This window comes from Ctenocephalides felis, unplaced genomic scaffold (assembly GCF_003426905.1).
Source record: "Ctenocephalides felis isolate EL2017-DRISC unplaced genomic scaffold, ASM342690v1 CF-g0.4_SCAFFOLD_03572, whole genome shotgun sequence".
Classification (NCBI taxonomy): Eukaryota; Metazoa; Arthropoda; class Insecta; order Siphonaptera; family Pulicidae; genus Ctenocephalides; species Ctenocephalides felis.
This window is the reverse complement of record NW_020539726.1, coordinates 1,002,000-1,019,446: the sequence shown is the minus strand read 5'-3', so window position 1 is coordinate 1,019,446 and position 17,447 is coordinate 1,002,000. Positions and strand designations below refer to the sequence as shown.

The 17,447-nt window shown below is 27.8% G+C and overlaps 1 protein-coding gene across 1 annotated transcript in view; it reads right to left on the bottom strand.

Annotated features, from left to right (window-relative positions):
* Window positions 1-17,447, bottom strand: part of LOC113387880 (collagen alpha-2(IX) chain-like) — a 139,452-nt gene that overhangs the window by 85,536 nt on the left and 36,469 nt on the right. Inside the window, exons 2-4 of the mRNA XM_026625268.1 lie at window positions 16,450-16,500; window positions 6,083-6,179; window positions 298-344 (exon numbers count right to left, since the gene is read on the bottom strand). Of these exons, the coding sequence (XP_026481053.1) occupies window positions 298-344; window positions 6,083-6,179; window positions 16,450-16,500 (195 nt within the window). The remainder of the gene's footprint in view (window positions 1-297; window positions 345-6,082; window positions 6,180-16,449; window positions 16,501-17,447) is intronic.

Sequence of the window (17,447 nt, the reverse complement as noted above, 5' to 3'; positions counted from 1 at the left end):
GTGTAATAGTGTAGTGTATTTTTGTACAATTAATTCTGTAAGTACTTATATATAAGTTATAACTTTATATTATTGCCTCCTACATCATATAAAATCTTTTAGTTTTCCACTGAATGACGGTCTCGATGAAGACCGAAACGTATGGATAAATAAAGTATTTAAAAACTACTTTAGTTTTTTTTCTTTACTTGGTGTTACTGCCCGATTCTAAATAACTCATCAATATATATATATATATATATATATATATATATATATATATATATATATATTACAATTTTTCAGCAATTATCTTACCCTTGGTCCCCTATCGCCTTTCTCTCCTTTCAAACCGCGAGGATATCCTGAAATAAAAATTGTTATCAGTTTGTGTATTCATTTTTTCACAATGGTTTTAATTTTATATGGTCTTATTTATATATTCATCCTAATTGCTTAGTGAAAAGGTTTTTTCCAAGACGCTTCCGCACTGTTTCAAAAGAAAATTTCCAATTATTTATTCAACATCAACGATATCTTGAATTTTCCGATTTCATACTTTATTTGTGAAGGATTGAGGTTTTTCAAAAGTACGTATTGTAGTCAAAATATATTCATAACTAATGGGGTGGGTGGCATCGTGCCTTAAGGCAAATTGCTGGAACTTCCCGTACCGTAACGAAATATTCGAGGAATACTGAATGTTTTCAAATAGATTATTATGAATATTGTAACATTGTCTAATATTTATAAGAATTATATAAACTGAATTGCAAATTTAAAATTATTTGTTATATTAGAACTTTAGTCAGAATAAAAATAAAATCTGAATTATTTTCGATATACAAATAAAAACTAAAAAAAAAAAAAAAAAAATCCAAAATCAATTATTTTGTTAAAACAAGCAAAACGTTTTTTGAATCATTTAAATCGGACGCTTAGTTCTCTCAAAAACTGCCATTTCTTACACATTTAGCTCCGTATCTTCGACATGGCTGGGCCTGCCTTTGCCAAAAACTAATAAACACTTCTTCCAGTCATTACTAATTGAATGTTTTTTAGATCATTCAGATCGGATACTCCGTTCTCTCAAAAAGTCGATTTCTATTTTCTGCACTCTTTGCTCTTTATCTCCGAAACGGGTGGGCTTGCCTTTGCCAAAAACTAATCAGTTTTTTTCCCTATCAATAGGAATCGAATGTTTTTTGAACCAATCAAATCGGTTGATCCGTGCGCCCGAAAACGTGGACGAAAAATTGTATCCATACATACATACACACTCACACACACACACACACACACACACACACATCCATTTTTTCTGAGGTATGCCAAAGTGTTCAGAAACCTTCAAAACGTCGAGAAATGTAAAAAGTTTCAATTCCGATTTTCGGCCCATTACAATAACTTACCCTACGGGAAGTTAATAATATGGTTATATTCACAAATAATATTTTTTAATAAAATAAGGCTCTTGATTCACATAAAATAAATACATACATGCATATACTGCAAACTTTTTATAACTTTTTTTAATATGAATTACAATGTAACTTATTTTATTAATTAATTCTAGCAAGATTCCAAAATAGAAAAAATAATAAATACGTATAATTTGTATATTCTATGTATGTTAGTTGAAAAATAGTTTTTAATGAGAATTTTATATTATGTACATTTTGGAAATTTGTGCTGCTTGGAAATTTTAATAGACTAATAGAATTTTATAGACTTGTTAATATCGTATTTCAACTGTATAATATTTTTCAAAATATATGTGTCGACATATGAAAATTATATTGGATATTCATAAGGCAAGTGGATATGTATATGTTCATTAATGGCAATTTTCGGCAATATCATTTTCGTAATATCACACTAAATAATGTTAAATATTTTTAGTTGTAGTTATAATTAATTTTACAATTTCATCAACACTAATATTGGTGAAACCGTAGATATACAAAAAAAATATTTATTTTACGTAGAGAGGGTCCAATTCTAACTCAGCAGAATAAAAGAACGGCTTAAAAATGCTACCACTGAATGAACAAAATAAAAATCAAATAGTGTTTATTTGATTATTTATATAAACGCCAATCGGCAGAATATGAAAAAACAGATAAATTATTAGACTGGCAATATTGTGAGTGTTGTTTTCTATTAAAAAATCTTTTTTTTTCTTGGAACTAAATAACTTTATTCTGTATTGCATTGTTCATTTTGATCAATTACTTTTTGTCATCTTCAATCGTCAACAAAAAAGTCAATCAGTTACAATTTTACACCACCATAATCATTGCAATGTTTACCATTCAAAAAGTTGTGTTTAGATAGAAAAGAAAGTAATCAAAAGGTGCAACGACTACACGATATGGTGGATGTGGCAAAACATTGTGTTTAACTTTGTTAGTTATTCAATGTAGACATCAGAATTTTTGTTCGGTTGGGTGGTAAGTGTAAAAGTAATTTTTGTATAAGCAACTACAACCGAACGACAATAGCGTTTTTCATCATTGAGCAAAAAATCACCATATTAAAGCTTGGCAAACTAATTTTGACACTAACTTCTTATTAGGGCTTCGTGATCATAACTTCTCAAGATGCATTTTCACCTTTGAAGAAATAAAAAATAAAATGTAACAAAAAAATTCAATTTGATTTTCCATCTTTCAATAAACGCCAAATAAAAACTGCGCAATTGATAAATCAAATTTTTATACGGATTTACATTTAGCCTACTATCCAATAATAAGATATTTTGCATTTGACCTATGTCAAAAAACATAAACATTCAATTGGAAACCGCACATATTTAATATTTGCCAACCGAATAGCTTATTATTTAGCTTTTTATATATTAAAACATGTGAATAATTTTTGATATAATATAAAATTATAGGGTAGAACGGGGCTTAGAAGTTCGCTGGTAAAAAGGTTCGTCACCGGTATTTCAAAAACAAGTGAAGTTATGAATTGCAATTTAGTAGAAAAAAGAGGTATAATCATTCATCACCTTAATTCTTACGACTTTACAGTTATATCTTTATAAAAATGCACCCATAACATATTTTGCATTAAACGAATAGTTTAGCTATTTTTTGTAAAACTCCTACAAAATTAAAATAAGACATTGGCCCTGTTTGCCGCCTGGCCGTCCGTATGAACCCCGTCTATGAGATAAAAAGGACATGGTTACAAATTTGATATTTGACAGTAGCTATCAGATAGTTGTTTATTTGCTATGTGTGATTTATTATGGTATAAGTGGTTTGGATTTCACAGTATAATTGATCAAAGTCAAATTAAACATCTGTGCCTCGCCCTACCCGATCTTATAAATATCAACATTTATTGAAAATTTTCATTTGCGTAACATCATAACTGTCTTAAAAATGGCGTAAAAATAATACATTTCTTATTACTAAAGTCATATTTCTCTTCAAACAAATTTCGCGTTTAAGTTATTCTCGTCATGTATTTCAGTGCAACAGAAGTAATCCGTTTTTATATTCAAAAATGCAATGTGCATAATAAGTAATTCATATGGAATAGTTGGACGACCATGCTACTCAGTTATGCTCAAGGAAAAGATTAGCGAGTCGTGTTCCAAATCCCTGTGCTCTTTTGCTAATTACAACTCGGAAGCAACGGATGTCAGCTCCTGACCAAGGCGATCGCAATCTCTCCTATTACTATCCCGATACTAATTTGTTACCCATTCTGTATGCAAATCTCCGCCGCGAGGAATTACAGGGTAGATTTTCTTCTTCGGGGCGCAAAATGTCTTGGGGGGACAATGCCGTATTCGAGGTATAAAATGCAATTAATGAAAATGTAAAATACATTTCATAGCTTATATAGCCTTATAAAATTGGTATTAGTATTGATTGGCTTTCATTAACTGAATAATAACAAACATCATAGTACTTAATATAATACATAACATAATAAAAATTATGTTATGTATTAATATATATTACCCAAACAGTTATTAAAAATGATAAAATAGACATTAAATAATGTTTTATATAACTTTCCTTAGGGTAAGTTATAGTAATCGCAAAAAAATAAGAATGAAAATTTTTATTTATCTTTACGTTTGAAAGGTTTCTGAATATTTTGGTATATTTTATAAAAGATGGATGTGTGTGTGCGGATACAATTTTTCGTCGACGATTTCGAGAATCATTCGATTTCTATCGATAAGGAGACTTGATTAGTTTTTGGCCAAAGCAGGTCTAACCGTTTCGAAGATACTTTGCAAAAAATGCTAAAAATGGTGACTCAGTTTTTGAGAGAACTGAGGTCCAAAAACATTTTACTTGTATTGACGTAATGAACATCTGGTTAAATTTTTGAAAATGCAGGTCTAGCAATTCCGGAGATCCAATAGAAAAAGTAAAAATAATGCCATTTGGCGGTCAAAAATGATCATTAGACATAGGCACATCAAACTATCAGATATTTGATGAATATTATGATAATAAATAAAAATTAGTGCACATTTCCATGAGTTCCGTACCAATGTTTAAACGTTAGACTACGACACGGCGCTTACGCTTTTCGATATAATACAGATAAGTGCGATTGCTTTAAAAACATGTTTAAAGTTTTTAAAAAATTCGAAATATAAAAAAAAAATATTTCAAAAAAGTCAAACTTTTTCAAAAATCTTCTTTAACAATTTTAGTTTTCAGAATGCAAAGTTTCAGCAAGCTGCCTTAAGGCACAATGCTATGCCCACAAGTTTTGTAATGAAATAATTTTTTCAATAAAAAAACTATGACCAGATTTTAATCATGTTAGAGATAATGTTTTATCAGTCGATTAGATTTTTTGGGTAAATGAATTTTTTTTTTACATATTTACATTTGATGATTATAATTTGATATATGTAAGTTTAGATAAAAATATTTGTTCAGCACTTTTAGAGAATAAAGTAGTAGATCCAAATGATTTGGTCATCAAAAAATAAAGTGTATAAAATGCAAAATCATTTTCAAAAATAAAAACACATAAACTGTTTAAAAAAAATAATGAATTTCTTTTAAATCAAAGAATATTTATATATTATTATTATTATTATTATTATATATAAATATATGATTATAATTTTTAAAAAAAAATGACTCATTAGATCTTTGAAAAAAATTATATCTTTACTCACCCACTCTAAATGAGCGTTATCAAACACATTATAATTGTTAATTCTATGTGTAATTGACAACTAATTATTATGAATAACAATTAACAATTATATAAATAACACAATTATTGAAAGATAAAAGAATCTCATGACTTAATATATTTCTACGTTGAATATTAAATTATTGTAATAGTATAATAATAAGTAAGCTTTTGATATTGTCTAAAACTTATGAATGTTAAGTGTTTTTACTTTTTCAAAAGTTATGATATGTACAAATCTGCATTTATTCAGAAGTAATTTAGTAATTCGGGGGACACCTCAAGATCTGGTTTTAGTTTCAAATAAAATTTGTTATCATCATTTGCATCGAGCCAAAAAACTTACTATTTTACTTTATTTTGTATTTTCACTATACAATCCATCTCTGTAATAACACACTAATTAATACTTGTGATATAAATTCAAAAAAAAAAAATAGCTATATATTACAGTAAAATTATTAACAACGTTCGTATCGTATACAATGGGTACGAGTAGATAATTATTCGAACAAAAAGTAAAGATAAAAGCTGCTTACGCTATATATTTTTTGCAAATAATAATATTCTGCACGATCGATTGCCAATTATTTTCTCAATACATCACTTTATAAAATATATTCGCATTATTAACTCGTTATCACAAAATATTTTGAGTTCGTAAGTAAATAAATAAACGTATGATATAGAAAAAAAATAAAAGTTATAGAATGGTATAATTGAAGTGGTAATGATAATAAATAAAATAATGCAAAGTAATGAAATGCATACAATAACGTGCTGCTAATTCTTGCAATAATGCATATACGAATTTAGAACCAAGTCAGATTTATATATATATATATATATATATATATATATATATATATATATATATATATATATATAAAAGTAATATAATATTATAACCTACCATCTCCCGGAGGTGGTGGAGGAAACGGTGGAAGATGTTCCGAATCAACACGACCACTTCCCTCCGCACCCTTCAGCAAATCACTATCATCGGTATCCTAGAAAATATATATATTTAATAGATATTTTATAAAGTAAAATTAATTCTCATAAAATGGTATGTATTCTCATATTTGTTATATAATTTGTTTAATAATATAGTAAATAATATAATAATATATGAATAATCGTGGATTAAATTATGTCTGAATGATCAATGTTTAACTGATTATGAATGAGAAGCTTTATGCTATTATATGAGGCAGATTGATAGATCATAGCTCTAATAAGTGATATAAAATGAATGTTTATTTATCCCCACATTTTCAGCACAATATTATATCAGTAACAAATTATTTGAATTTGAGAACCATCACAATTTTATTTGCGTTTATTATTGAAAAATATAGTACCCAATACAATACAATTACAATAAAAACTATAATATAATAAAGTTTTCATGTTATTATCAATATTTTCGATATTGTGGATAGCAAATACTATACGTTATTAGATTGTTTTACAAGATGTGTTGTGAATTAAAGTTAAGCTCTATAAAAGCTTACAAATGAAAAGGGTAAAAACTGTTATGTAGTTTGTATGGTAAATTGCTATTTTAAGACTTTACATTTCATAATGAACTCGTATAAATTTTGATTCGTCTTAATCATTTAAAGGCTGCTCACATTATGTTACGAGGTAGGTACTAATGATTTATATGCACTTTTACCATCTTATAATTTTATACTTACAATTAAAATAAGTAATAAAATGTGAACAAATGTGCCAATAAATATATAAATATAAATGAAGCATGTTAATAAGATTTAAGTTAGGCGCGTACTACAGTTATGTATTTTTCATGATATTGGTGTAATGGTCGAAATATTTTATAACACCCATGCTTTGAAAATCATTTTTTTACAATATATACACTAATGTCATCTAAACGTACATCACTCATATGTTTTGTGACAGGTGTCTCTTCTACAGTATCTTTTATATAATATAAAATACAGATGCTTTATGGTTTGGCATTTCACGAATTTGGATCTCGCATGAATTGATACGCATAAAAGCAACTTGTACCTGAAAAAACTAAATAACTCAGCAACTGAACTTTTAGTGACCATAAAAAGGGTAAAAAGGGCCACCATCATTATCTCAACAAACAAAGTACGTATAGTATTTTTAGTGATACTATTTTAAAGTAGATGACATGAGATGTGTTACCAGTCATCGTCCTAATTCCTGCCACATCGATATCAGGAGATAAACGGAAATGTATAAATACTCATACGAAAAGTATACTTTTTCGTTAGCAGTTTTTTTATTTTGAGCACTTCGTCTAGTTTATGATACCTATATACAACTTTTAGGTATACGTTTTTTAATTGTTTTGTAACATGTAACAAGAAGAAATAGTGAATATAAAAGTTATAGAAAAGCAATTTTACAAGAAATAAATTAAATTATTAATTATTCGACCTCTGCTGATCAATGTTTCAAATCTGCAGACATTGAATCTGTTTGCCACACGGATGTCTCTTTTTATCGCGCCTATGGAGCAGAAAAAGACAGGTGAAAATTATTAATTATTCGACCTCTGCTGATCAATGTTTAATATCTGCAGACATTGAATCTGTTTGCCACACGGATGTCTCTTTTTATCGCGCCTATGGGGCAGAAAAAGACAGGTGACAAATATTAGACAAATAGTAAAAACACAACTTTATAACTAGAGGTTAAGAAAATTTTACTTTTTCATAGTTGTTATAAATATATAAAACATTGATAAAATTGCGCTGATGTGCTGATTTGCAATAAAATAAATTTACGTTTTGTTACGAACCCAGTTAATTTAAGTAATTTATATAATTCCGCTTTAATTACTTTTTTTAAAATCACAGGTCAATGAAACTGAGTCATCGTGACTAATTGTAAGTAATCTATAAAACTTATAATAGTTTACAGTCAGAGCAAGAACTCTCTAACTTTGTTATTGGATGCACTCGCTTCACTAATTTCAGTACATTAATTATATATACCTAAAATCCAAAGATGGATAATGTGGATAGATAAGTTCGGAGTTAACTTTACTTAAAGTCTCGAGATTTCTTCAAGCATTTCCCTATTCTGAATGAGTTTGCGCTCTGCAACATTTATCATACCTAGCAAAATGTTAGGATAGTTATACGTTTAAAACGCCCGTATTGAAGACGTTCATTGGTGGATTTATATACGGGACGTGTTGCTCCGTGCTATATAGCGGCAGCATGAATTTATTCACATTTACGGATGCCAGGTATATTGCACATTAACATATTATATATCTAAATTTTAATAAAAAGTTATCAAAGCGAAGTGGAAATACGTTGAATGTTATAGAGCTTTCCATCAGAAACCTGCAGAAACAAGTTTCATTTTTTATATAAAGCAAACTGACCGTTCATAATTAATGCAAGAGAAACACTCTTCTTGTAAAGTGAAATTTCTTATTATTTAATTTGAATTATACTAAATTCAGTATAATGATCAAACAATTTGTAACTAATGTTAAAAATTTTATAAATTTGTCTTATTAAGTAAAACTTATGTTTTATAAATTGTTTTACTACTTCTCAGCACACTTATTTCAGTTGCTTCTATTCAATATAGACAATAATAGTATCTATTTCTATCAACTACAAAACCATTTTAAAATATGAGTTAACTCATAATAATCGACATTGATGCGTGGTAAGCTACCCAAAAAATTACTATTCTAAAAAATATCACAAACACAACTTAGGATAGCGCGGAACACAATTGAACTTTTAAAAGTTCAATTTGATTTTAAGTAATTATACTGTCTAAACCGAATAAACAGCATCGCAATAACATACAACATGTTTTCGCTTACAACTATTATAGTATATTTAAAAAAATTGCCAGTCAATTCATAATTATAAAAATGTGCTTTTATATCATTTTTTTTAAATATGTCATCTGTCCCTTTTTACCTTATATGCTGAATAAAATTGGACAGCCAAGAGGCAAATAGATCCAATGTTTTATTTTTAATTTTAAAGGAGATTTCACGAAATAATAGCTGCAATAGTCAACCTATGCAAAATACAAATTTTAATGGCATATTATTTAGAAAGTTTACCTGATATTTTTTAAGAAATATTCATTAACAGAGTTGTAGTAACTATTAATTTATTGTGATTTTATTTATTGTGAAATTGCTTTTTACATTTACATTTCAATTTGCTTTTTTTATTGTTTACGTCTTTGCCAGAGTAGTTGGTAGTTTTTACTCCACTGACTTGTAAGCTATTATAAGGGTTATATAAATACATCTGTTGGATATAACTTAAAATTAACAATACATCTTTTAAAACAATTAAATTATAAGGGTTATATAAATACATCTGTTGGATATAACTTAAAATTAACAATACATCTTTTAAAACAATTAAATATCGTACACACACTTGAAAATTATATTGAGGTTTCGTACACTTCCTGCTAACAACCAAAAAAAAATAACGGCCAAAGAAAATACTTTTGCTAAATTTTCAAACATGTCGAATATTCCTTATGCTGATAATAGCGAAGTTGCTTGATTTGAAGAGATGGCCGATTACAAATCTTTTTCTCTCTACTTTCAAATACTGCTTTTAAAAATTTGTAACTTTACTTGTTTTTGAGACATTGATGGTAAATTTTTATACCCGCTCTACTCTATCGAATAAACTGTATTCATTAAAATCTGCAAAATATTATAAAGTAAAGCTTTTAATCACGCAGATGCAACTTACTTAGAGAAGAATACGTTTGCGAATGTAAACTTAAGATACCATCTAAAATTGAATACCTCGTTCAATTAAAATTAATGTAGCATTGTTATCTGATCGGATAATATGTGATCAATGTTTTTTATAAATCTGATAAGCTTATATGTAGGTTTTTCGTGAGCGAACTGAATCAATCTATATAATAACATCACAAACATACTTATATTTTGACCTAAAAACATTTATTTTCAAACAGTGCCATGTAAATAGTATACCTAACTAGTGACTATTTTAACACTAGATTTACGGATGTTGATTACACACCTATTTTTACTGAATTTAGCCAATTTGGCTCATACATAATAATGATTTTTTTATAAAAAAATTGATCCAAAGCAATTTAAATGAAATGTTTATTATCAAAAAGTTCATGATAAACATTTCTACCATTTCATTAAGTACATCAACGCAATACTTGCATGTATAATGTTTATAGTTTTATAGTTATCAAATTTTTATTAAATCAATTAGGCTTGATCTGTGAATCTAGTGTTAACAATGTAAGTAATTTAATTTGATTATTTGAGCATGCAGTATCAATAATATTTTGCCAAGTAAAAATGGCTCTTTCGAGAACTGCTTCAAGAAATGTTAAGATATAAATACTAATTTAAAGCATAACCATAGCCATATAATAAAACTGTTATCTAGAGATTGTACCTATTAGATTGTAATTCATATTAAAACCAATTTGTATTCGTATATAAATTTAAGAAAGCCATCAATCATCGTATTAAACTTTTCTTCAGCAAAGATTTTCTCTTGGGCATTTATTTTATAACTGCTGGGAAACTTGCAAAAAGCAAATACGAAATGAAGTCTTATTAATATTGTATAGAACTCAGCAAATCTCTCAATGTCAACGCTAATGTAATAACTTAGTTGCTCATTAACAGTTCATTCATGGACGCAAACGATGATAATATCTTAACAGTATACTGAATTCGTGTGATGTCAAAAATTTTTAAATATGATGTCAAAAATATACATTCAAAGGTATTACATAAACATTATATTGACTTTCCTTAGGGTAAGTTATAGTAGGGTAGGGCGGGGCTAGTTGAGCAAATTTTTACTTAAACGGATGTAGCACCTCAATGAAAAGTCTCAATAAATTACCATATGGCTTAATGGATTTATTGTTTATCGCTTAACAAAAGTGTTAATACTACTTTTTGGTAATAAGTAAAATTTAAAAGCTACAGCTGTTTAAATGCAAAAAGTCAAGTATGCTCAATGTACCCCATAGGTGAGGCAAGTTGAGCACTAAAAAAGTATAATAAAATCATAGGTTCAATGTCGATTAGTAATGAAATAAAATAAGTTTTTAATAACCAGTTCTATATTTATAGTCTTTATTGACAGAGAAAACAAAACTTATAGTAATTTGCTTTGAATAATTAACGAAAAGTAGAGTCAACAGAACAATATCGTAGCTTAGGAATTATTTTACCATTATATTCAGTATTTTTGTTTAAAATCATTATTTCTTTATTTTATTACTCATAGACTTAGCTTAAATCTTAAAAATAATGATCAATTTCTGGAAGTTAATGATAATTGTCTTAGTGACAGAACAAGTTTAGCAACTATGCTCAACTAACCCCAACTCGGAATTTCAAAATAAAAGTGAGTTTATTAAAAAACCGTGAGAATTATAGCCAGAATCTCTGTGCACATTAGAAGTACTATAATTATATTGAAGAATAACATTTACCTGATTAAAAATAAATAACATTTGACTAAACCAGACGAAAACTCGTGATAAATTACGTTTTTACTTTTTGGTCTCAAAAGAAACAAAACGCCCGTGAGCCTTACTCATTTGTCCAGCGGCCACTAGCGATCGCGGAATGTTTATTTTTCCCAAACCTCTATCTTTCCGCCATATAACGCCTAAACGGACGGTGAATAGTTTTCGAGATATTTCGATTGCTCAACTTGCCCCTATGCTCAACTAGCCCCGCTCTACCCTAATCGCAAAAAAATCGAAAATAAACATTTTTGAATACCTTTTCGTTTTAAGAGTTTCTGAACATTTTGGCATACCTTAGAAAAAATGAATGTATGTGTGTGTGTGTGCGTGTATGTATGTTTGGATACAATTTTTTGTCCACGATTTCGAGCGCATGAATCAACCGATTAGAATAATTTAAAACACATTTTACTTGTATTAACAAAATAAAGAATCAATATTGAATTTTTAGGAAGACAAGTCCAGTCCAGATACAGAGGAGAAGCAATGATCATCAGGCATATGCACATCAAATTATCAGATATTTTATAGAGATTTTAAACATGAGTACTAATTTTGTTACAATTTTTTTGGGTTCCGTACAAAGTTTTTAATATTTTAACTCCAAAATTTTCAAAAATATACAAAGTTTTATACTTCAAATATAAATTTGAAATTTCAATTCAGTTTAAAAATGTAAATATTTCATATGTGTTATGGCAATCGTAAGAAATATATCCTCAGATGAATTCATTCGGCATTTCTTGTTAATGTAAATATTCTTAAATGTTTTATTTCATAAGATCATCAATGTATATTATATGAACAGTAAACAATATAGTATTTATAATTACCTATTTGAAAATGTCTAAAACAATTGTTTTTAATTATTGATCAATATTTATTGATTATTGATTTTTTGCTCGTATATTTAATTCTGGTCTGGAAAGTTCCAACAAATTGCCTTAAGGAACGATGTCATACACCACTAGTTTCAATTATATCTAAAAATCATCTGCCTAAAGCTAAGTATTAATTGTACTTTGCCATTTATCAAGTACTATTTTAATAAAGCAGTGTTTTCAGCAGACCCATTCTGATTCCCAAGTACCGCTCGGATTCTGACATTTTTATCCCACAGAAAACTTATATAAAATAAATTAAAGAGCAAAGGCATATAATTTAAAGCTTGTTCTTGTTGTCGGCTATACGCAGTGGTTGCGCATAGCTTCTGTGTCAGAGAACGCATTGTTGTTGCGATTTATGGGCTCACGACTCACGACCTACCACTTCGGGACAGAACCGCGACTATTTGACCGGATTGCAGAAGGTAATGGTAAAAAGATTTTAAGAAGTATGATCAATAATCAAATCAAATATTAAGTATTTAGGCATTCAATAAATTTATTAACTAGGCGGGCGCATGGCCAAAAACTAATCAGCACGTCTCCGTGTCAAAAGCAATCGAATGTTTTTTGAATAATTGAAATCGGGTGAACCGTGCTCCCGAAATCGTCGACGAAAATTTGTATCCGCGCGCACACACACACATACATCCATTTTTTCTTATGTATGCCAAAATATTCAGAAAAGTCTAAAAGGTTAAGATATATAAACATTTTCATTTTCGATTTTTTTGCGATTACTATAACTTACCCTACGGGAAGTTAATAAATGATATTTTCCGGAATGATATGTTCATATTATAAATTGTTACTTTTGGTAAAAACTCTCGATCAAGTGATATAAAATATTACTCAACACTTGAATTAATCAAAATTGAAAATAATTAGATGTAAAAATTGTAAAATGCTTGTCAGACTAACATAATTCAATGTAGAGATTTATGCAACGTGATTAGTATTGATAAAATCGATACTGGCAAATGCAATTTTACAATCACATATATACACACTACAGGCTACACACTATAGAATAACCCGAATATTGAATTAATTCAAAAATAATAGCAAACAGCAAAAAAATTAAATGTTTGAAACGATATTGTTGAGTATAATTAAGTTCGTATACTTGTATATTGAATATGGCACCATATGTACTGTTTTAGTTTTAGTTGAAGTAATCAGGGTTCGAAATTCGGTTTAGCATACTTTATAATCATGACTTTAACATGAATTTAATTTTTTGAACAATTTTTAACCATATTCTTTGAAAATATTAGCAGCCATGTCGATAAAAAAAAAAAGGAATTAGTAAATGAAAATTTGTTTTCACGCCAAATGTATACCATCATCAAACAAAAAAAAAATATTGCAGAAATCAAGCCTAACAAATACAATTTGAATAATTAAATAAATATTATTAATAAATCTGCATACGTAATAAATTGCAATATTTAACAATTTAAATTTTTGTATATATTTTTAACGATTATTGTTCAGATATTCTGTCTTTAATATTTTGTAATATTACTTAAATATAAGTAATTAATATGCAATGGGTTTTCTAAACATATCATGCTATTGCAATTTAAACATAGTATTTTATAATTAATAAAATAACTAAAACAAATATAAATGTTTCTTATTAGATTTACTCATTCGAAAGTTCTGCACTGATTCGCAACCTAATTGACGATGTAGTCCGTGACATGGCTGCACAACTTAATTAAATAATACAATCCCTTCGCTGTATTGGTTGGTATCGATTTGTTTATCGACTTACACAAATATTGGTATTAGAATGGGGCTGGTATACTGCTTAACTAAAAATCTTTTGCACTTAAAAATACTTTTGCACCTCTAACTTAGACAATTGATCTTTTTTCTATAGAAAAAACATCATGTAAACACTACATTTGCTGCATTACGTTTAGATTCTTTGTCTAATTAATAACACAGGTCCACAAAAAAGTTGCCTGTATTGGTGGTGCAACATATGTTTTCCAATGTAGTTTTTACTGCTAAACACGAATCTAAAGTCAAAAAATTCGAATAAAAAAGTCGAATCTAAAATTGGGGGGCAAATGGCAAAAAATTGAAATAAAAAATTTAAAAAAAAACGGCAAAATCTCCGATCTGATAATTCTTCTATACGATAATTAAAATCCTACAATTTCTATTATTTTCTGGCTCGATTACAGCAGTAATTCAAAAACATATTTTCGAAAATTCAATTGTAAGCGTGGTTGCAGAATACTCAGGGACAATCGGAATTGAATATGTTTATAAATTGCAACTTAATTATACAAAAAAATTAATAAATTAAATCCCAATAGTAATCAAATGTAGAAAGGGCTAGAAAACGTCAGAAATTATGAGATTCTAATTATCATGCAAAAGAATTTTGAGTTCCGAAATTTTATCGTTTTTTTTTATTTTTCTTCAAGTTTTTCAATTCTTTGCCATTTGACACCATATTTTAACTTCAGATTCGTGTTTAGCTATCGAAATTACATTGGAAAACATATATATGATGATGCATAACATGTCATTAATAATATTACAATATATATAATATGCCGCACACCTAGTACAGACAAATATTTCTTTTGTGGACATCAATATATCTTGAAAGTAAAATAGCTATTTGTAATGATGACAGGACAATAGAATTTTCAAGAAATATCGATTTAATTAATTAATATATTTTATGATTGGAAATAATTCAAAAAATTGTATTGATGAAAATGAAAGTTAAAACTTTTTTGTAATTTAATGATTATTTAAAGCTTCGATGAAGTTTTAAATTATCTCACTTTTCACTCTCTTAAATAAAAAATGTTGAATAACTTTTCTTGAGGCTTCACAATATATCCCGAGAAACCTTCAAACAACTATTTTGTTTTCGTTAAAGTGAGTTCATGCGGAAGCAGATACCGAAATTTTAATTGTACTTTGATAATTCCAGTAATAGGAGATCCATGAGAAAATATTATTCATGCTACAATTGTATAAAGTAAATTAAAAATTAGGAATTATAATTCAAATTTTAGAATCCTTAAAATCACGTGCATCGCTACAGCCTAAATAAAATATTGTTGCGTAACTATAACCATTAAACTTCTTCGTGAAATCAAAAGGATTTTGTTAAAAAAAAAATCATAACGTCAAGAAAAGTGAAAAAGTATATCACATTTATAATATTACTAGTATTTTTACCCAATCCTTTCTGAAGGTATCACATTAAAAAAATGTTTTTCGAAGAATTGTAAACAACAATTTTCTTGAAAACGAATTTTACCTCGAATCGAAACTTCTTATCACATTTACGCGAATTTGTAATTTTAATTTGGCGATTAATTTTTTATCTCTAATGTCATTTCAAATCAAAAGTTCAAGCAAATATCAGTATATTGTACAGTAAGAACAATTTTATATAATTAATTCTATTCTATGATATAATTTACCCTCTATAGCAGTAACGAGTAATATATTACATAATAAAGAACCTGATTATGAAGGTATATGATTGATTTGAAAATCCAAATTAGCTGAAAAAGCAAGCAAATCGTATTAATGCAAAAGGTTAATTATAGTAGTTGATTAATGAATTATTCAATCTATGCATGTTAAAACTACCACTAATATATAATACAGTATAAATAACAATATTTAGTTTTGGCATAATATATGTTAATACTAATCACTGTTAAAAGATGAAACTGGTAGATATGCAATCTATGAAGATATACTCTGAAATGTCAATGATTAGGATAATTAGTATAATATAGTAGTGATTTTAGTGGCATTAGATGATTATGTAAGCAGAATAAATTCTGTGCAAACTTACAAAGTCATCGTCATCAATGTCTATCTCAGTCGTTCCATCGCCACTGAAACCCTAAGAATAAATAATTATTAATTAATACACAATATTAGATAACAATTTAAACAATTTTTTTAATCTTTTGTGTTAATAACAATTATAAATTATTGGAGTCGATAAGTATCTAAAAATAGAATTGAATAAGTATAAAATAATTTTTATTCTATAAATAGGCATAAATGTGTATTTAAAATTTGCATGCTACATCATATGTTTAAAAAATGTATTATTTAGTTTAGTAAATAATCACTTTTTAAAGAGAGTAATATCTATAATTTGAATGTATTCTAAATGTGTTAAGATACTTGGATTAGACAAATAACGTTAGGTACACAAAATTTGAAATTCTTAGCCCTCTAAAAAAATATAAAACTAGTGGGGTGGGTGGCATCGTGCCTTAAGGCAAATTGCTGGAACTTCCCGTACCTCTTCGAAATGTTCGAGGATTACTGAATGATTTCAGATAGATTATTATAAATATTGTATCATTGTCTAATATTTATAAATATTATATAAACTGAATTGCAGAGTTGAAATTATTTGTAAAGTATATTAGAACTATAGTCAGAATTAAAAATAAATAATTGCGATATACAAAAAAAAAAAAAAAAAAAAAAAAAAAAAAAAAAAAAAAAAAAAAAAAAATTCCAAAGTCGATTGACAAGCAGAAAGTTCTTTGAATCATTGAAATCGGACGCTTAGTTCTCTCAAAAACTGCCATTTTTTACATATTTAGCTCCGTATCTTCAAAATGGCTGGGCCTGCCTTTGCGAAAAACTAATAAACTTTTCTCCCAATCATTACTAATTGAATGTTTTTTAGATCATTCAAATCGGATACTCCGTTCTCTCAAAAATACGATTTCTATTTTCTGCACTCTTTGCTCCGTATCTCCGAAACGGCTGGACCTGCCTTTGCCAAAAACTAATCAGCTCTTTTCCCTATCAATAGGAATCGGATGT